Below are 22,815 nucleotides of genomic sequence, written 5' to 3' on the forward strand. Positions count from 1 at the left end.
AGCACAGTTCGTCCTATTTTGGAATATGCTGTTCCCGTGTGGAATAGCGGACTTACACAATTATTGGATTCCCGCATTGGGAGGGTCCAAAAGGCCTGTAAGATTATTTTAGGTAATAAATTCATAATGACGATACATTATTTGAATTTTACTTGGATAAACTTTGTGTTGGACGACATAACATCTGCGTTTCTTTTGCCAAAAACATTCTTTATCCGTATTCTAAACTTCACGCCTTGCTCCCTTCCCAAGGGTAAATATAATAATAATAGGTCCAATACTAAATTTACATCTCTTTGCAGAACTAAAAGATATCAAAACAGCCCATCAGTTTGTTTTACTTTGCTTTGATTGTGCCCTTTTGGATTTTCGTATTCTGCATTTTTGCCTATTTTTAAATGCATGCATTTTGATTGTTGCCTATTTTAACGTTTGTACTTTTTTCCTAATGTTTTTTTGATGTCTTTTTCCTCTTTTGGTGACTTCTATTTGCATTTCAATGTGTTTGTCTTCCTTTTTCGATGACAAACAGAATTAAAAAAGATAAGACACGCACTTACTGGCTGTGATTATCCTAAATGGTCAATTGATAAGATAGTCAAAAAAGATCGGAGAAAGCTAAAGAGAAGGAAAAATATAATAGAAGAAAGACCCAAATAACAAATGTAAAGTAAATATAGGCATTCCTTATATACCAAAAATCTCAGAAAGGATAAGACGGTGTCTATCTAGCTTCAACATTAATACTTATTTCATAACGCAAAACAAGTTAAGGAATCTACTAGTCCACCCGAAAGACAAAATCAAGAAGGACAAATCAGGAGTAATAATAATAATAATAATAATTTTGGCTTATATAGCGCATTATGCTAAAGCCTCAATGCGCTTAACAGTAAAAATAAAATTCGGGGAAAAAAAAAGGAGTAGTATATCAATCAACTGCAATAACTGCGAAAGGACATATATAGGTGAAACAGCAAGAACCCTTTCCACAAGAATAAAAGAACATAAAGCAGACGTAACTTCACATTGCACAGGTATACTAACCAGAACTGCTAGAAGCTCAACCGCCGAAGTCGAGTCGTTCATAACTTGGCCATTACTGACCACATGACCACTCACACTCATCTACCAAATTGGAATATAAAATTTTGGCTAATTAATCATCTTGGAAGGACAGAAAAATTAAAGAATGCATCAAGATAAGAAAATTTTGTAACACCATGAACATAGATAATAGCGAACTGGAACTACCCAAACTATATAACAACATACTAAGGAAGAGGCCCCCGACAATCCCATTGGGGAAACCCGAATAGTCAATAGATGGCGCTTCTCCAATGATTTCACGAAATCGTTCCCAAGGTGCATGGACCCACTCATATATAAGCTGTGTTAAAAACCAGCAATTGCTCGAGAATAAAATGTAAGTTAACGTATTTATTCAAATATTTCTTGGATCATCAAAAAAAAAATCCTTAACAAATAAGGTCTAGAGATCCAGATGAACCTTTTCACTAAGTTAAATGCTCTTTTATGAAAGCATGATGGAATCTGTTCAATCAGACTGTGAACATTCTAAAGCATTTGAAGCAGCCAACGGCACAGCGCAATATTGTGTTCTTGCACCGGTACTATTTGTTATGTTCTTCTTGATAATGCTTCAGGTAGCCTTCAGAGACAACAAAAGAAGGGTTAAAATTCAATTTTGAACAAGCGGGGGCTTTCGATCTCCAGAAAGTCCAGGCTAAGACTAAAATAGATAGGAACTACTGGGTTACTTCTAAGTTTGGATTCTTTGGATGATATACAATTTAATTTCGATAGTTTTGCTGATGTAGCAAAACCATTAAATAGTCTCATCAGCATTAAAAGGACTGAATACTCAAGCACAAAACCTTCATCGACAAGTAATTAATTGAAAAACAGTGAAAACTGTACAATCGTTTACTTACCTACGGTCAACAATTACTCCAGATGCTAAATTAGATAAAGAAAATTGTTCCTGTATTGTCAAAGCCACATAAGCATTTGAAAATCTACATGAAATGCTTGTGGGATGTATATTATGTCACTCTCTGAAGACCAGACTATTGTTATTCATACTTCTCTGTATGATGCTAGGTCTTTGACTTCTTACAGTAAGAAATTTAAACAACTTCATGCTTTCTACATGCATTGCTTACATACTACTTGCAACATATCATAGGAGGACAGAATGCATAATATCGCAATCTTGTCACGCTGCAAGCTCAGTGGCATTTAATTCTTCCAGATGACGTTATGCACAGACAAATTGGGTTGGTCATGTTCTCCGCATGGAGAAGATGGCAATAGAATACGCAAACAACTACTATATAGTCAAATTAGAGCATAAAATAGGTTGACCACTACTTCGCTATATAGACAATTAAAAGGAAAATCTTAAGCATATCAAATTCGATTCAAAAACTTGGGAAGAGCTTTCACTTTCTGGCACTGCTAGGAGAAATAAGTTGTACACCAATTTAAAATGATTTGAACTTTATGATGCGCAAATTTAAAGGTAAAAAAAAATTTACCTTTAGAAAAAGTCAAGCATTTCCAACTTTCACCATTTACAAACGTCTTTGCAAAACTAAAGGTAGTTTCAACAAAGGGGTGGCGCCAGGATTTTCCCGACGGGGGGTGGGGGGAGGGGGGGGTAAGGTCCCGGGGGGCGGTGCCCCCGACGAGATGTCAGATTTCCCCGACGAAAGCAAAGTGGGCGTGGTCGAGCTTCGATTAAAGGTTCCGAAAGTGGCCCTGGGGGGAAGCCCCCGAAAATTCCGACAATTTAGGGGTTTCAAAGGTTTCTTTAACTATACTAATATGTAAAAAATACATATAATATTTTTTTTCTCCCCGACGAATTGTGCTTTTTCTCCCCGACGGCAGCTCTCCCCCACCCCCCGCTGATGCCACCCCTGTTTCAACACATGCACAAACATTACATACTCACCACTGCATAAATATGTTTGGTACTCATCTTTTGTTTTCTTAAATAAAAATGGAAAGAAACTAGAAACAATGTTCTATAGAACATAAACCCATTTAGATCATTCCAGGTAATTTTGAGCTCAATTGGATCATGTTAAAAAATGAGCTTTAAATTTCAACCTCACTATCTATCAGCACAGAAATGGTGAATGTTTCTTTTATCCAGTGACTTAGCTCAAAGGACAAAACTTTGCTATGATATTTGTGACAGAAGTAGACTTAAATTAATTTGTTAAGGGGTTTGACAATAATGACTCCATATGCGTCCTTTGACATCAATGTGAGAACATTAATTGTATGGACAGTGTCACGGTTCAAGTTTATTTGATTGAAATCGTCAAACAGATCAAATTTATTATGATTGAAAACGACAAAAATCGTTTGTCACTAGTAACGTTTTTCAAAAAGAAAAAAAAACGGAATGAAAAGAATGGGAAATGAAAAGAAATGAAAATGAACAGAGAGGAAAAGAAAATAAAGGAAATTAAAAAGAAAATAAAGTGAAAAGAAAGGAAATTGACAAGAAATGAAAGTGACAAGAAATGAGAATGAAAAGAAAGAAAAATGAAAAGAAGTGAAAAGATAACTAAAATGTAATGAAAGGAAAAGTAGCTGAAATGAAAAGAAAGAAAAGGGTATGAGAACGTAAATGGGAAGGAACTGAAATAGAAGGACAAGTAAATGGAAAAAAGGGAAAAGAAAAGTATTCAATTATGATTACAATAAACCAAATTAATAATAAATAGTTATTAAATTCAAATGAAGCGAATCATAAAACTCTTGCTTTCAGACTGTTAATAAAAGTTACTGCTTTACATTTCATATAAGACAGGAGACATCATCAGCATTATCATTTTATTATTATTGTTATTATTATTATTATTATTATTATTATTATTATTATTGTATCTTGTAAAACAGTATTTGCACCATAAGACAGCTAGATATACCCCCGCTACAAACATATATGATGATAGAAAATGCATTTCAATAACGACGAAAAAGTACTTATTATTTATTAATTTATTAACAGTATAATTGTTAAAAGAATTGTCTTACTTATTTGGCACACGTAACTCTTTTGTGTACTGCACGTAATGTCGTCCCATCTACCATAATAATAAGAACTTATTTTAACGCAGCCTCCATATCGATAACCTCCACTATAACGAAAGTCTAAAAATAAGTAAAAATATTAATATATTACACAACTAAGACATTAGAGCATGGCTCCAGAGGGAAAAATGATATGTTGTAGAACTTATTTTTCTAAGATACAAAAAGCATATTTGACCAAAAACTCGGAAGCGGTTAATCAGATACAATTTTTTGAATATTTAAACACTGGGGAAAAAGGGTGGAAATCGGTGGTTAAGCCCCTTTTCCCCAGTTTCTAAAACCTGCATCTCATTAACCGCTCAATTTGTCTTAGAAAAATCTGTTTTACAACATAAAATGCAGAAAGTGTAATTCGTTGGGGCTCGGGTCTATTAGGGGCCCATTCAATTTAAGCCCTTTAACAATCATAATTAAAATAAATGTTTCCTAAATATTGTTTAATAATATAGCCATCGAAGCCCTCAGCATAATGCGCTATATAAGCCAAAATTAATAATAATAATAATTATTATTATTATTATTTTTTTTAATTTTTTTTTTTCAATCGAAATTCGGTTCATGTGCAAAACATTGGAGCTTCCGGGGGCTTAGAAAGGAAAAGGAGAGAATAAGTAAAAGCAATAGTTAGCAAGTTCCTCTAGTACCTAGACATACGAAGTTGTTCACACTTTAAGGAACTATTAGAGATTTTATTTTGCATAGTAGATTTTTATTTTGTTTGTATTCTTTTTTGTTTATATTATTCATTTGTTTTATTATTATTTTGTTAACTGACAAAATATAATTGAAGTAAATAAATGCCTGAACTGATATTTTATGGGTTTCATATCACTTTTTATTCAAAAAAAAAATATCATAAATTATATAAATTGTAGCTATACTGTTGTCAGACTTGACACTTGACATCAAAGACGCCAGTAATTAATATTGCACAGGGCCTGTCACTGCCTAGCTACGCCAATGCATTCTTAATTATTTTTTCTTACTTTCGTAGTCCGAAATAATTCCTGATTCAACCCACTTGAAGTTACCCCCATATGTGAAAACTGCGTAGCCGATCCACACATCCCTCCGACCGGCAAGAGTACTGTAAATTCATTTGTTTGATTATTATTTTGTTAACTGACAAAATATAATTGAAGTAAATAAATGCCTGAACTGATATTTTATGGGTTTCATATCACTTTTTATTCAAAAAAAAAATATCATAAATTATATAAATTGTAGCTATACTGTTGTCAGACTTGACACTTGACATCAAAGACGCCAGTAATTAATATTGCACAGGGCCTGTCACTGCCTAGCTACGCCAATGCATTCTTAATTATTTTTTCTTACTTTCGTAGTCCGAAATAATTCCTGATTCAACCCACTTGAAGTTACCCCCATATGTGAAAACTGCGTAGCCGATCCACACATCCCTCCGACCGGCAAGAGTACTGTAAATGAAGTTGTTCTCTGCATAATTCTTGACCACAACCAAATCTGCTCCCTTATTTTGACAAGACCTTCTGGCGCTTTGCCAAGAGAGTACGCTAAAGTAGTATTTATAACAGCTTCCTTCAAATAAAGTCCATCCGACTTCGCAGGTAATACCTAAAACATTAAATAATAAAAATCAAATAAAAATAATGCAATGTATACATATTTACCTAGGTAAATAATTATAAAAGTGTTCTTCATCCACATCAACTTATCATTAATTACACAGGCCTTATACAAAATTCATTTTCTATTAACAGCTTCAAACTTAACATAAAACATGTTTATAATAAATGCTTATAAATGCATGTACCGTAGTGTTCTAAACCGTATTATCTTATTATGCCATGCCTAATTACTGCTAAAATTCAATATTTCCCCCTCTTCTCTATTTCACTAAAATTCTACTCATCAGTGTCTTCACTCAGCATCACTTTACATCACTGCAATTTATTAATTTTAGACTGAACATTGTAATATTTATTGCTATTTTTTCCTGCTGTTATTATTAATATTTTCATCATTGTCATTTTTTATTATTATTATTAAAGGTCGAATATAAACGACTGACCACTGAGGAGCTAAAGAACATCATGGATGATCGTAAAGAATGGAGCTAGCTAGTCAAAATGATGTCCGACCGAGCTTGAAATAATACTACTAATAAAAGTAAAGGTAGGAGAATAATCCACTCGCAGTGTCATTGTAGTGAATTGCGTATGGGGTGGTCCGTGACTACCTAGCCGCCGCAAATATGCACTTATAGTAGCTACATGTTCACATCCTTCCACAACGACAGCGGCTGAAATGAAACATAGCATCTACCCTTCCGAAAGATGCAACGGGGTCTTTAAACCAGATTTATACACTAGACCTCAATTTCTTTCCTTATCCAAAAAGTCCTGGTTTTGCCAACTGAACCCTGGGCGAGTAGCGGCTCGAACCAGCATAGATGTTACAGCTATAGTTTTAAGGTAAGCTACATCCTTTCGCAGCTTTTGTTTTGTTGCCCACTTTCTTAGTGATTCTAAGAAATTTACAAAGATCATGACTTTTATTTAACTATGTTAATGATTTATTTCACTGTTCCCTGGTGATACTTGGAGTTGCATACAAGCAAATGATATTGTACATATTCAAAATCAATTTTGTAAATTTATTTAACGGTACATGTGACGTATCTTAATACTCAAAAATGGACTAGTTCATCATGCTTGTTTCCACAATCCTGTACAGTTTGAGTTTATTAATATCTATATTATTTATATATTTATTGTTAAAATGTTACTTTGGTTAAGAAATCTTAACGTTTGTTACAATGATTTAGTTTAGATTCCGGCCTGCTTTCTGATTTGCTGTCATTGTGTTTGTTTATATAATATCATGCAGACTCCAAAAAGACTATCAGAAGCCATACTGATTCAATATTTTGTTCTTTATTTGAACATCATCAGGAATGAAATTAATTTTGTCCATAGGGACCATATACCAGAATTGAAGTAACTTAATTAACCAATCAAAAGCGAGAAACCGGTAAAATTGACCAATCAATTCAAGCAAGATGTGACATATTATTATTATTAAATTAACAACATACCTTAAAACAAAATCAATCTTGATAAAATGTGAACACATTGTTAATATGAATAAATAGATAAATAAATAAACAAAATGTTAATGGCAGGTTGAACAAAACAAGTTCTTTGGACGCTTTTAATCCGGTATTTAAACATAGCTTTTAGCGCACAATAGCCAGGGCTTCTTTAAATAATAATTCAGACCACTGTCTGGGAAAGTCAAAAACTTTAGTATTATTGGTTATTAAAGAATGATAATTAGAACCCTGAGCATCATCATAATCACCATTAATAGGTAAATTATGCATGGCTAGGATATGTTGAAAACCATCACATGCGCTTATGTGGTCAAATGTAACACTATTAGGTCCTGTTGAATGTTCTTTTATTCTAATTGTTAGACATGTCTATTTTCTCAAAATAATCTTTATTGCAGCCAGGACATTTGAAATGGTAGACAACAGACCTACGATATTCTTTGGACGTTAAGTCCAAAGTTTAAAATTTTCTTCGATTGCCAAATTGTTATGAATTTAACATCCTCAACTAGGTGTCTCTTGACTTTCTTTCTTTAGATATCTGTACACAATTGATTGTCCCCCTTTTGCCAGTATATGAGTCTTACACATAGTTTAATATCATCATCAGGTGCTGGAGTTGTTGTTTTAGTTTGATTATGTTTAAGGTTATAGAGATATAGTTTGTTAATTTTAATGGGAACCCATTCTATGCCATACACTATTTTTTTAAAATTATTATTATTTCTTGATCTAAGAATAATCCAGGTGTGCAAATCTTATAGGCTCTTCTGAACAAGCTTCGTATCCACGGTGTAAACTATCGAAGTGTATATATCGGCCAGTATGTTACGATAAATACCCATTTCATTAAAATTAAATTTGAGAGATCAAAAAAGTGTACATCATCATTTTGATCAAACGTTTCGAAAGTAAATTTAAGTTGATGGTAAAATGAGTTAAAATATTTAAGAATGTAATAAAAAAATCATTAGGTTTAGCAATGACAAGAGTGTCGTCAACAAAACAAAAATAAAATTTGATTACCCCTACTTTCTAGACGTGGAATAATGGTTTCTTCCAATTCAGTCAATATTACTGGCTAGCACAGGCCCAAGAGGGAGCCCATTGAAACACTGTTGATATAATACATCATTACATGAGAAAACAGTTTTAGTGCAAGTGTCCTTCAGTAGTTTAAATAACGTATTATTCTTCAAGTTAGTAGTTGTTAATTTCTTGGTGTACACTCTGTTCGGAGTAATATCTATTACTTTAGAAAGAGGAACGTTCGTAAACAGATATACATCAAAAGAGACAAAACGACAGCCATCAGAGAACAGGTTTGGTGGTATATTCTTGATATGCTCAGCAGCATAAAATAAATCTTTGAGTACGTAGTAGTTAGTTGTCAAGGGTGAGAGTAGATCAGCTAAAAATTTAGCCACGGGGTAATATGCTGTGCCAGTTACTAGTGTCGCTAATTGGAGTGGAGGTACCATATCAAAATCTTTGTTGGTTTTAGGAAGTCTGGGAAAGTCAAGGAGGCAGCAAATTTGCATAACTTAGGATAGTATAATAAAATCTAATGAATTATTTATAATCATTTTTATAGAACGTGTTATGCGCATGCGCTGTTTTGAAGTCTGTGTCAGCCTCAGTGATCAGGTGTTCTGTGCATCGATCGCGAGCATGGCGAGTAAAGCCGGTTTTCCACTAGGCGAATTTATTCGCGCGATTCGAAATCATAGGTTCATACGCATGCGCATTCACTTTTTTATCGAGTTTTTGTGAAGCGAAAAAATGCGCAACCAATCAGAGCTCAGAAATCAAACCGAAGATTTTATTCTTGCGAATAAATTCGCCTAGTGGAAAACGGCTAAATTTTGATAGAACATAGTCAATTGACAATGGATAGAACGATGGACGACCTACCTATTCAATTTTACGGCCTTGAGATTCAGCCTTTGTATGGGCTTTGTATTTGAATTAATGCAAGAATAAAACAAGTGATTGATAGTAGGTGCTGAAGTTTAAAACATTTACATTTACTGTCTTAAAATACAAAATACTATCTAATAGTTGTTCTTTTGAAATGCGCTATTTTCAAGTCTGTGTGAGGATGAACCATCAGCTGCTCTGTGGGTGTGTAGGCCTTGTATCACCAACTAATGTAACAATCAACCACTAATTTAAAATTAACCACTGTTGTAACAAAAATCAACCACTGTTGTAATAATTCATTAATCACTATTGTAACAAAGATTTAACCACTGTTGTAACAAAATACATTAACCACTTGTAACAACTATTTAACCACTAATGTAACAACATACAATATATAGTAGTCTCCAAGCCAAAAGCTTATCTACATTGTCATATTAAAAAACCAAATTTCACATTTATGATGGTTGTTTTTTTTTTAATTTTCTAATTTTTTATATAGAGGTTAAAGGTCAGATTAAAAAAAAATCTGAACAAGCCCAAAATGGACAGGGATAGCCCCTGTGACATTGTAAATATATATATTTTTTTAAGTTGAAGGTCAAAGGTCATGAAATGAAAATCTTTTTCAAAATGATCGGTATTTTAAAAATGTTATATTTTTTTATATAGCCTAGATGTTAAAGGTCAGATTTTAAAAATGGTCTGAACAAGCCCAAATTGCACAGGGATGGCCCTAATTAGATTACTTAAAGGCAACCCCGGGATATCAAGCAGGTGATATGGCATCTACTATGACAGAGTTGGAACACAGTCTTGCTAAAGTGAATTCTTGGATGCATACAAATAGGCTAAAAATGAACAACAAATCCGAATTTATCATCTTCGGCAGCAACAGATTATTACCCAAAGCATCTACAAATAAGATGATCATTGCTGATACTGTTTTAGACAGGTCAGATTGCGTGAAGATTCTGGCATTTTCATTTGATCAAAACCTTAATATCATAAAACACATCGCTGCTAAATCCAAAGTGGCCGCGATTGCTATGTACAAACTGAAAAAAGATCCGTCAGTATTTGGACCGTCCAACCTGTCTCAAATTGGCAAATGCTTTAAATTTCTCACATATGGACTACTGTAATGACCTTTTTCTTCATCTTCCCAAAAAGACACTAGCTCCCCTGCAAAGAATTTAAAACTTAACGGCGAAATCATACTTAACTGGTCAAAATATGACAATGCGACTGAAGCATTAAAACAATTACATATTCTTCCAGTGGCTGTCCGATCAGAGTACAAAATATTAAAATATTAATTTTAGTCTTCAAATGCATTAATGGCCTAGCTCCACCCTATCAGTGATCTTCTCACTCTTAAAGTATCCACTCGCACTACCAGATCTGCTTCCAGTGCTATATTCCATATTCCATTCCCCAGATGTTCCACATTTGCCGACAGATTTTTCAGCGTAGCTGTCCTCGTTTGTTGAATCGCTTACCAGAAAACTTAAGGCAGATGGATAACCTCACCTCCTTTAAAACGGCACTTAAAACACATTTATTTCGCTCCACTTTTTGTTAACTGTGTATTGTAAAGCGCTATATAAAATGCCATAACTATAAGGTCTTTATAAAATAATAATAATAATGATAATAATAATAATAATAATAATAATATCAATAGTTAGTAATGGTAGTAGACCTGTGGTAGCAGTAGGAAACATACATTTCGTATGAACGTCTCAATTTGATAAGTGCACATCACATATTGTGTTGACTTGCTTGTTCTCAGGAAATCTTCAGTTCTTCTGGGAATAGAGACCAAGCATAAAATTATTATAGACAACTTATGAACCAAAATTAAGATTTAGTGAACAACATCTTATCATCGGGTAAAATTCGATTTATGTTTGCGACCATAAGAGTTAAATGTCCACCTCTGTTTATAATTGCAACTCGAAAATATAAAATAAACTTTAAAAAATGACTTGTAGTCTAAACTTAAGGTTTCCAAATAGATCATATTAAACATGTTATATTTTCATTGCGGATTTTTTGGGCTCAGTACGGACTCTAAACGTATTCATTTTTTTTTAGTTTTAAGGCGTTATAACGTGTTATTACTGTATTTTCTAATAACACGTGACACTGATGTCACATTATCTTTGTCAAGTAACAAAAATATATTGCATAGTAGGATCAGAGAACACAACATTAAGAAATTGATTAATTAAAGGTTATTTTTGAATATTTTTTCGTCTTCTACTTCTTTTTGCGTACATACATCCCCACTGCGTCACAGACACCAGTACAAGCCAATACAAAGGACAGATGTGATATAACCAGATAGTGAAGTGTGAAGGGGGCGAAAAAGTATTATGTAATGAAATGGGGCTGCAAAGATTAACCGACTGATTGACAGACTAACAATGGAATGACCGTCCAATCTCTGAGAAACTGTCGGCTAATTACTAAACCAATACGCTTAACAGAAATAGGAAAAATCGCATGTTAAACGAAATAAGGACAGTCCGACTGACCAACAGACATAGAGAAGTATGGAGATGATTTTATTAATAATAATAATAATAATAATAATATTAATAACAATAATAATAATAATAATAATAATAATAATAATAACAATAATGAAAAACGATAGAATATAAACATATTTTTTATAGTTAATTGTTATCGTTTTAGTAAAACTAAGCATTTATTTACTCGTACAAAATAGTACCACTGAGGATTAACATCCATGCAAATTGTTAGTGCCCCTTTTTTGCGTTCAAATTGCCATAAATGGTATGATCATCTGCATAACCTGCAAGAGTGAATGACTTATTAATAAGAGACTCCAAAGTACTCGACTCGCATAGCATGTAAAGTAAATAGGGCCAATTATAGTGCCTTGTGGGACAGAAAAATCAATGTCAATAGGAGATGAATGAGAGTTGTTAATGGCGATGTCAGACTGCCGTTCAGAGAGATATGATATAATCCCTTTTTTGGCATGACCACATACATTAAAACAATTTGAAAGAACATCAACCAATAGAGAATGGTTAACCGTGTCAAGGCTGCACTCAGGTCTATTGCCACTAGTGGAGATAACCGACTATTTACCATATTGTTGAGAAGGTCGAAGTATGTAGTTACTCCAAAATCGGAGTGTCGGCGCCCGTCGCCAAAACTACGATTTCTGAGGTTTTGCGTACTATACGCGAAACCTCCAAAATCGGAGTTTTTAAACTTTTATTCAAACCTCCGATTTCGGAATTTCTGCGTACTTTCAATTAAACAAGCTCTCTATAGAGAGATCAAAACTTGTAATCAAACCTCCGATTTCGGAGTTTCTGCGTACTATACGCGAAACCTCCGAAACTGGAGTTTTCAAACTTTATTCAAACCTCCGATTTTTGGAGTTTGTGCGTACTATACGCAAAACCTCCAACATCGGAGTTTTTAAACTTTTATTGAAACCTCCGATTTCGCAGGTTCAGCGTACTATACGTGAAACCCCCGAAATCGGAGTTTTCAAACTTTTATTCAAACCTCCGATTTTGAAGTTTCTGCGTGAAATACGCGAAACCTCCAAATTTGGAGTTTTGGCGACGGGCGCATACACTCCAAAAATGGAGTAACTACATACGGGGGGGGGGGGTCGTTATACAACTTGACAAGGAGAGTCTCTGTGCTGTAATGACGTCTATATGCACTCTTATGTTACGGAAGCAGATTAAATGTATCCATATGAGTGGTAAAGCTAATGAGTGATGCTTTCTCAATTAGTTTAGATAAAAATATTGTTCACAGGACGGTAGTTCTTGAGTTCTTTGTCTAGATTGGACTTTTTAGAAGCGGCTTAACTATTGCGTATTTCCAGTGTGGATGAAAAACATTGGACGCAAACGATGTATTGATTATGTGGCAGATGGATCGAGCAAAAATATCACTATGTCTTTTTATAAGTGCTGATGGTATTGGATCTGTTTGACATGTTGTCGGTTTAACCTTGTCTGTAAGTTTAGTAACATTCCAACGTCTACTGGAGTGAATGATGGATACTCCGGAACATATACTGTCTGTGGTTGAAATAATGGAGTCTTGTTCAGTTCGTTCCGAATCTTATCGTCTTTGTTATAAAAGTACTCGGCGAATTCATTTGCTAAACCAGTGTCAGATAGCGAGTCTGGCAGAGGGTAGGATTTAACATGAGGTTATTGACAGTATTGAACAGCTTTTTGGTATTATTGCCGCATGACTCAAATTTGGCTCGCATATAGGTTCGTTTAGTCATATCCAACTAATGTTTGTATGAATTACGTAGTTTGCAGAAAATCTCTCGATTATGATTAGTTTTGTGTTTACACCATCATTTCTCGGCATTGCGTACTATTGTTTCGTAATGTTGAGCCTGGGCGTCAAACCAGGGTACAAAAGGTCTTACAGTGAAACATTTTGTTTTTATAGGTGCGTGCTTATCAAGTAACTCTGTATATAAACTGTTATAATTAGATACTAGTACATCCAGATCTTTGCAAGACTCCAGTTTGTTGGCTATCGTGTTGATGTCTTCCCTAAAAGCATCATCGTTAACAGTCTTAATCCGTCTATATTGTAATTGCTTACGCACAAGTATCGGACGACGCGTAGATAACTTTGCTACCACAAACCTATGATCAGAAAAATGATGGTCAACTCTGATATCGGTTACGCAGAAGTCATTATTATTACGATGCAATATTAGATCAAGAGTGTTTCCAGAAGTGTGGGTGGGCTCATTAACCAACTGCTTAAACGCAAATGTATCCAGCAATTTGTTGAAAGCAACCACATCTGGATATGCGACTTTATTTACGTGGATGTTAAAATCACCTAAAATCAGGACTTTGTTATGGGAAGAAACTTTATCACCAATGTAGTCTGCAAATTCACGAAGAAACACACCTATAGACATAGGGTGTTGAACTGAGTAAGGGGGTCTGTATATAATCACAATCATAATCTTAAAGTTGTTGATTGTTATTGAATATTTTGCATATTCGAAAGAAGGAAATTCACCACTTGTTGCCTCCTCGACAGCGATGGCATTCCTGAAGACTATTCCCACGCCTTCACCAGGTCGATTTGCTCGTGGGTTACTAATAAAGTTGTATCCTGTTGGTTTTAGACTGGATATTTCAACCTGATCATGACCTTTTAACCACGTTTCTGTGATCACACAGAAATCAAGATCATTGCTAAAACAGTAATGAAGAAAAGGCTGGCATTTGTTCCTAATAGACCTTGCGTTAACAAGGCCAAAAATCACAGTGAGTATTATTGTCGTAGATCTGTGTTTTGGTAGCGAGCATAGTAAATTATTATTTCTAGTTTTAATGAACCTGTCCCCATCTTCCGTAATCATAATGATATGTTTATGTTTCCAGCTCCGGCCTTTGGGATCCACGGTGTGTAGGTTTAAAGGCATTAATCTTAAGATTTATTAAATGGTTCCATACATCTTAAAGGCAAATTATTCCTTTGCTTACAAAATCCATTGTTGATCAAATTAAAATTCAGACTAAGAAGTTCACACTTGCTTAGACTTGCCACAAGTCTCTTATTTTTTATTATTATTATTCTCATTCTGGACAGTGCCACCAACGAGAAAGTTAATTTAGAGTTGATTTAGAGCAAAGAGACGGAATAAGCGACCTGGAGTAAGGTAGTAGGCCTAGCCTAGACTAGTAGAGGCTTGGCCTATTTTTAAGTTCTTACTTACAGAGGCCTACCATTTTAACAATATTCTACCCTAAAGGCCTAAATCTGTGTAGTACCGTAGCTAATGGTGAGCAAGGTTCCAAGTAGGCCTATAGCCTACGGTTATCAGTCCATGTCGTTCTCAGCAGGCCAGAACTATTATACTAACTGTTTTAATTCAAGTAGGTAGCCAAAAGTGAGCTGGAGCTTGTTCTTCTAGTCGAGACATCCGCATCTTCAATTTTGGAAAATTTATCAAGATTGATTAATATGCATGAAGTTAGCCAATCACGTGATTTACAAAATCAGTCATGCATACGATATCCCACATCAAATTTGATGTGGGAAATTCCACGCATGAATCGTTTGCCCAGGCCCTAATTCGAAAAAAAAAAGAAATCGAGTATGGGACGCCAATTAAATTAGGTATGGCGCGCACTAAGTGCAATAAAGAGTGAGTAACCTAAAATTAGGACCTGGAACCCAGGCTAACACTTGCTGTATGTGATCATTGTAGACTCTAATTTGCATATGAATAGTGTCGTTTGTTTAATCACAGTACCTGTGCTAGGCTCAGTACAAGGCATGTAATAATAGATCACCATGCATATGCAGGCCACCAAGGTCCTTGTTGAACAATAACTTGCTAGTGGTATTGTTTGGCTTGGCTTCATCAGGAAAAAAAAAATCAAGTTTAGATACTAAATACTTGCAGAATTAAATGAAATTATTCTCTGGGAAAACTGTTTTGTCAAGATAATAAACAATAAATCCACATTGGTAATTTTGTAGGTAAACAAGACTTCTAAATCCCCAGAAATGTAGGAAAAATGAGACAGTTGTAGAGGCAACCTAAACAGTGCTCACTCTACGTCATCCTTATTCAAGGATTAAATTCTCTAAACTGCGGTATAGTTTTTGCCCACTCTGTCTTCAGCGTATTTTGTTGTGCCGAAGATATTTTGCTTGCTAGCCTGACGACCACTGGGCTCCAAAATGTAATTGATTTTGCTAACGAGTATATCTCATCTCATGGATTACGATTCAATCCGAGTAAAACTATATGTACTATCTTCGGTAATAATACATTTATGACTGAACCTTCTTGGTTCCTAAATGGTTGTAAACTTAATGTTACTGACTCCGTAAATTATCTGGGTGTTATTTTATCAAACGATCTTAGTAGATCACATAAACATGTTGATGAAAGAATCCGCAAGTGCTAAAGAGCATATTACTCCCTGCAATGTATAGGCATGTGCAGAGGTGGTAGTTTCTACATGCGTTAAAAGACACGTATGGAACAGTGTGTTGGTCCCTATTTTAATCTATTGCTGTCAGGGTATTAACGCCAATACAAATTTTTAATTTATTTTTTATCAATATATTATTATTATCATTTAATATTATTATTATTATTAGTATTATTACTATTATTCTATTAGTGTTAATTATTACTGAATTAGTATATATTATATTTATAGTATTTAAATTATTTTTTATCAATATATTATTATTATCGTTTAATATTATATATAAATATATATATATATATATACATTATTTTACTAATGTAAATTATTACTGAATTAGTATATGTCATATTTATATATTTACAATGTCGAAAAAAGATATATTTACAATGTCGAATGAAAAGATTTTCATTTCATGACCTTTGACCTTTAACTTAAAAAATCATAATTTACTAATATTTACAATGTCACAGAGATTATCCTTGTCCAATTTGGGCTTGTTCAGACCTTTTTTAAAATCAGACCTTTAACCTCTATATAAAACATTTTTAAATTTTTAAATTGCCACAACCATCATAAACGTGAATTTTTTTTTGTTTAATATGACAATATAAATAAGCTTTCGGCTTGGAGACGTCTATATACTGTACGTTGTTACATTAGTGGTTAAACTGATGTTACAATAGTGGTTAATTAATTTTGTTACAGCAGTGGTTAAATCATTGCAGTAGAAAGAAGGATTAACCCCCAAAAAATTGCAACAACGGATTTTGGTAGTATTGAGTGTGCTAAATAACATTTTAAAAAAGTCTTAGGCCTATAAAATCCGACTACCGAAAAAAAAATGGCGACCATACCATAAAACAGCTAAAAATTGTGATATAATCGCGATCTTTTTAAAACAATATCAGGTTTTTTGGGTCAGTAAATCATTTCAGACAATTTAGAATGTGATATAATCAATATAAATCAATTCAAGATGGCGTCCAAGATGGTCGCACTGTATAAACAGCCATCAGTACTTGTTTTAACATTTTCTGATCAAATAAAAAAAAAGTTGCCATCTAAGATTCTATTGATTAACAGTTATACCGACAATGAGACTGGAATTAAGGACCAGGCTTACTATATTTTATGTCATCTCTGTTTCCATTTCTCCCTCTTCATCATCTATTACTTTCTCTAAATTCTCACATCCCTCAAGTTGACAGGCTCCACAGGCTGATGTGCATGCCAACACATAGCGTATGCAACTGCAACGTGGTGTTTTACATCCAGTTGCAACGTATGGTCTTTAAAAGTTCATCTGGAGCAGCATTCATCGTTGTCATGATTGGCACAAACTGGTTTTCAAGAAGCTTCTAACCCCACTTTGTAGCATCTATTTTCTTTCCCTCTTAATCCACTTCATAACTTGGAAGTATACACTATGCAATTTACTGGCAGATAAAGTTGGAGCTAGTTGCTGATGCGTCACAATTGATACACCCAACAACTTTCTTGCTTACATCTGAAGCTATCAAGTGAATAAATTGATTCAGCCCCAAACACGATAGCCATAACCTTTCTTTCAAATTCCACATTTACATCACGGTTCTGATTTGGCTGACTAAATGCTTTAGCACATAATCTAAGAATCTTATCCCCTCCACCAATTTCTGGAAAGCTGCCTTCTTACCGATGCCAAAAGTGCGAGATGTTGAATCACAATTCCGTAAAAGTATGTATGAATGGCAATGCAAGGCATAATTTATTTCCAAAGGCGGATTTTATTCGGGTAGCGTTTATTACCCTAGTATTCTTTGTCTTGCCCTATCTGAAGTAAACCTCTCGTTCGTCTGTATTGACATGATAGAGAAGAAGAACTAACAAGTCTCTGTATCTTCTGCAATTAAAGTTACAGTATGATGATGGGAAATGTCTACTGCTACTAACACTATATCCACGTCAGCATCGTTCCTTGCATGTATTACAGGACAATTTCTTTTCTGAAGTTCAGCAGAGAGCATATTGATAAACTTCTGCTTGTTATCATGCCTCGAAAGGAACTCATCCTTTTTGCCATCAAACTTGGTATTAGCCGTAAAGTTTACAACTGGTGGATATTCTGTCCTGTTCTTTGATGGGTATTGTCTTTGATAGAAGGAGTCCCATCATAACTATCAAGTACAACAGTTGCCAATCCATACTCTCTCCTGACGAACTCTGAGTATGCCTGTACAATTATGCTGTAACTGTCTCCTCTCTTCCATGATAAGTGGTGTAAAAGGGACCCTCCATCAAGAACACAACACTCAGTTTCCGGTACAGTGTCGTAGATTGCTTAAATTGACATCTTATTTGCATGATCTATAACAGCTTGAACAAATTGTGGTTTGTTGGACTTCCTAAAAATGTTTAGTCTCAAAAAGTGATGGTGGAAACGGACTAAGTTCATAACTCATTAAATCTTATAATGTAAGATCTCCCGATTGTAACACGACAAGGAATCTTTTGAATAAAAATGGCAGGGTCAATGGTTCTATCAGGAGCAACTTTAATGGCTTTTTCATCTCCAAGTGTTTTGGCTTTATCTTTTCTTTTGCATCGTGAGTGGATTTCCCGCACGATTAAAAATCGTAATGGTATTGGGTTTGGTCTATGAGTTCGTGCTTCGAACAGGTCATTCCATTCATAGAAAAAGCCTTTGATGGAGAAAGTTTACCCTTTTAGCAAGGTTTGCCTAGGTCGAAACTAACTCCGGCTGCATAAAATTGATTAGAAGATTGAAAAGTTATTCTTTTTTTATGAATATATAAGGATTACTACTATGTCCATTTTTATTTATCAAATCTACGTAAATTTACTTTCAGAGTTTATATTTAATTAATTAAAAGTGTTTCAACATTTTTTTTGAAAATATTATATGAAATAATGTAATCGTTAAAGATTAATATTTGATAATATTTAAATAAAGCGATATGATGGAACAATATGATTGAATTATGTTAATTACAGACACAATGTATACACAGGCCTAGTTCTAGATTCCAGTTAAAATATGTAACTATGTATGGAAATGATATACTTATTTATATATTTATATAAATATTATGCGTAAATATGTATTAGTATATTAAATTAAATTTTATGAAAAAACAGAAGAAGCATAGGAAGAAGAAATAGGAAAGAAATTTGGAGCGGCTGAAATATTTACCGACAATAAACAATAATAATAATTTTGTCATTATTGCATCACACTTTTTGTGGAAATTTGTTGGAACTAATCGTCAGAGGTCAAGGGGCCGGCAGCCGACATGTTTCACATTGGACATCGATGTTGAATTATGAAAAGTGTAGGCCGTGGCACCGAGACCTCTGACACAGTCACTAGATTTAGGCCTAGGCTATGGCTCGGCTATGACTATAATTATAATTGTTATTTAATACAATTTTAATAGATAAGATTAGTTTAACATCGACGTAAAAATTCATACTTAAACGATACACTAAATTTAAATATAAATAATATATATAATAACCTTAATGAATAAATAACAATAATTAAAATGTGGACATAGTGACACTACTACAATAATATGGTGAATACTTTTCAATCTTATAATCAATTTTATATATCCGGAGTTAGTATTGACCTAGGCTACTATGGCTAACGACAGGTACGCTTTCTCCAAGAAAAAGGCTTTTTCTATGAATGGAATGACCTGTACGAAGCACGAGCTCCTGTAGACCAAACCAGTACCGTTACGATTTTAATCGTGCGGGAAATATACTCAAGATAGTTCCAACCATGCCAATCAGAGGACTTCTTTCAAAAATATATTATTTTTAGTGCTTCGGCGCAACATATTATGAAAAGACACTTTAAAAGTAATCTTCATTTATTGATGCCTGTTTATTCATGTTTACCATGTTAAGTGTTACTTTTCTAAAATTGCTAATGTCAAATATATTGACGTAAGACAAATTAGCCAATCAGAAAGCTTCTTAAGGCAGGTTATTCCAAAGACTTGTTGAGATACAGTAGGTGAAATAGCGAAAATGTTAAATGATAAATAAAACAATGCTTGATGTTTTTTACAATTACATACATCATTACCAAATAACAACAATGCTTATGTAGTTATAATAACTGATTTATGGCTGTTTATACATGGCGGCCATTTTGAATTTATTCATATTGATCAGACTACATTCAAAATTGTCTCAAATGACTTATTGACCCATAAAGCCTGATATTGAAAAAAAAAAACACTTTCCGGTGGTCGGATTTTCTGTATGTTATTTAGCACATATAATAGTAACATAAAAAGGTTGAAAAACATTTTGTTGCAATTTTTTTTATTTGGGGGGGGGGGGTTATGCCCTTTTTTGAGCTATATCTACTCTACTATACTATAATATAATTTAATATTTAATATAACATTTAATATCCATCCACCAAAGCAAAAACAAATTGGAAGAGTACATTATATCTACAAACTTTGAAAGCTTGACAATTAACCAATCACAAAAACCCTCGCCCTGTTCGCCATATCTTGTATATAATCGATGAGCTCGATCCGCTGGTTGTTTTTGTATTATAGTGGTGTAATATTGTATTATAGGAGTGTAATATTACTAGCTAAATACATATCAGGTGAAATTTGGTCGAGTGGTGAAAATGCACGTGTTTAGGTGTAAATTTTATCGAATGTAGTGAAAGTTTAAACTTTTGATCTCAACACAAACAAATTTCCTTACCGTGAAATTTTCAACCGTATACCACGGTCTTCCTCAGCACAATGACGGAAATGTGACTTGAAGGCTACACCGATTTTGGGCACGTGATCATACCAACACGTGACTCCAAAATCGGATCGTAGATCTTTGTCAGCTTGTGTCGGCCCCCGTCTCGGTTCAGTGTTAGTGTGTTCACCTGGATATAAATTGCCTCTTTGACACATCTTTCAAAGTGTCTTGGTTCCCTGTCAAGAATGTTGACCTGTGCCAGGTCCACATGATGTCCAGGTGATTCAATGTGTTTATGTTGAGAGATTTCCGATGAAGTTGAACTAGGTCTACGATGCTCCAAGAAACGTATTTTCATAGTTCTTTCTGATTCCCCAATGTAAGAATCCTTACATATGCCGGAAGTAGTTTTGCCTTGGCAAGGGATGTGGTAGATAGCGCCGGTGATGTCTTTTTTTTTTTTGGCTCTTGTCCTTTGGTGATACTAACAACTGTCGTAGGGTGCATGTGGGTTTAAGGCACGTTTTGATGCCGAATGTTTCGAAGGTTCGCTTGAGGGTTTCAGAGACTCCCTTTATATATGGGATAACGGCCAACCCTTTATTTGTTGTCTTCTGTCTTTGGATGTCTTTCTTGCGCTTATGTCTCCTAGTTGCTCGATTAATAGCCCAGTTTGGATAACCACATCTGTTCAGAGCTTTGATTGATGTGTAAGCATTCATGAATTTTATCTTCCTCCTTTGTGACGAACGAGTTGGCTCTGTGATAAAGTGTATTGATGACCCCTAATCTATGTTGAAGAGGGTGGTTAGAGTTAAAGTTAAGGTATTGATCAGTGTGTGTCGGTTTCCTGTAGATTTTGATATTAATGCTACCATCATTCTGTATTACTGTAAGCGTGTCAAGAAAAGCCAGCGAACGGTTGACCTCGCCCTCTGTTGTGAATTTAATATCCGGGTCCAATGAATTCAGATGATCAGTAAATTCTTGAGCGTGAGCTTTCTTCAGTTTTGTGTGTGTGTCATCAACATATCTGTACCACTAAATTGGGGGATGAAGGGCAGTCTTGATAGCCAGTTGTTCCATATTTTCAATGTAAAGATTGCATACGATGGGGGATACCGGTGAGCCCATAGCCGCTCTATGGATTTGCTGGTAAAACGTGCCATTGTATACGAAATATGAGCAACTCAGGCATACCTCTAAGAGCTTAATAATCTGTTGTGGTGTAACGGTGGTCCTATTACTAAGGGTAGGATCGTTTTGCAGTCTGGTGTGAATGATATTCAACGATTTATCCACTGAAACTGACGTACTCATCACCCTCTTCAACTGTCTTGTTTTTCATTAGTTTTGAGAATTCTAGAGAATTTACCACATGATGAATTGAATTTCCAATTAAAGATGAGAGAATTTCAGCCAAAAACTTAGCTGAACTGTAAGTGATCGAGTCAATACTACTGACGATTGGTCTCAATGGGATGTTCGCTTTATGAATCTTGGGCAGACCATAAAATTTTGGAGGCATTTCAGTGGTGGGATATAATTTCCTATAACAACCTCTATTAATGTTCTCTTCCTTTTCAAGTGATGAAAGCACTGCTACAATGTCTTTCTTGTATTTCGGTGTTGGATCCCTAGACCCAAGTTTCTTGTAGGTTTTAATATCATTAAGGAGTGTCATACATTTCTGTTTGTAATCTTCACTATCTAGGATGACTACAAGCTTACCTTTGTCTGCTGACAAAATGTAAATATCACGTGACTCCAAAATCGGATCGTAGATCTTTGGCAGCTTGTGTCGGCCCCCGTCTCGGTTCAGCGTTGGCTTGTTCACCCGGATATAAATTGCCTCTTTGACAAGGCAAAACTACTTCCGGCAAATGTAAGGATTCTTACATTGGGGAATCAGAAAGAACTCTGAAA

The 22,815-nt window shown here is 34.6% G+C and overlaps 2 protein-coding genes across 3 annotated transcripts in view; both read right to left on the bottom strand.

The window, feature by feature from the left end:
* LOC117120544 (hyalin-like) overlaps positions 1–5,239 on the bottom strand; it is a 63,352-nt gene extending 58,113 nt beyond the window's left edge. For both annotated transcript variants that reach the window (XM_033265568.1, XM_033265567.1), the window contains exons 1-2: positions 5,124–5,239; positions 4,078–4,194 (exon numbers count right to left, since the gene is read on the bottom strand). The gene's annotated coding sequence lies outside the window, so the exon portion shown is untranslated. The remainder of the gene's footprint in view (positions 1–4,077; positions 4,195–5,123) is intronic.
* LOC117120525 (CD5 antigen-like) overlaps positions 1,635–22,815 on the bottom strand; it is a 25,411-nt gene continuing 4,230 nt past the window's right edge. Inside the window, exons 4-6 of the mRNA XM_033265537.1 lie at positions 5,476–5,733; positions 4,078–4,194; positions 1,635–1,672 (exon numbers count right to left, since the gene is read on the bottom strand). Of these exons, the coding sequence (XP_033121428.1) occupies positions 1,635–1,672; positions 4,078–4,194; positions 5,476–5,733 (413 nt within the window). The remainder of the gene's footprint in view (positions 1,673–4,077; positions 4,195–5,475; positions 5,734–22,815) is intronic.

Source organism: Anneissia japonica, unplaced genomic scaffold (genome assembly GCF_011630105.1).
Source record: "Anneissia japonica isolate Jap-2015-1 unplaced genomic scaffold, ASM1163010v1 scaffold287917_len653891_cov171, whole genome shotgun sequence".
NCBI lineage: Eukaryota > Metazoa > Echinodermata > Crinoidea > Comatulida > Comatulidae > Anneissia > Anneissia japonica.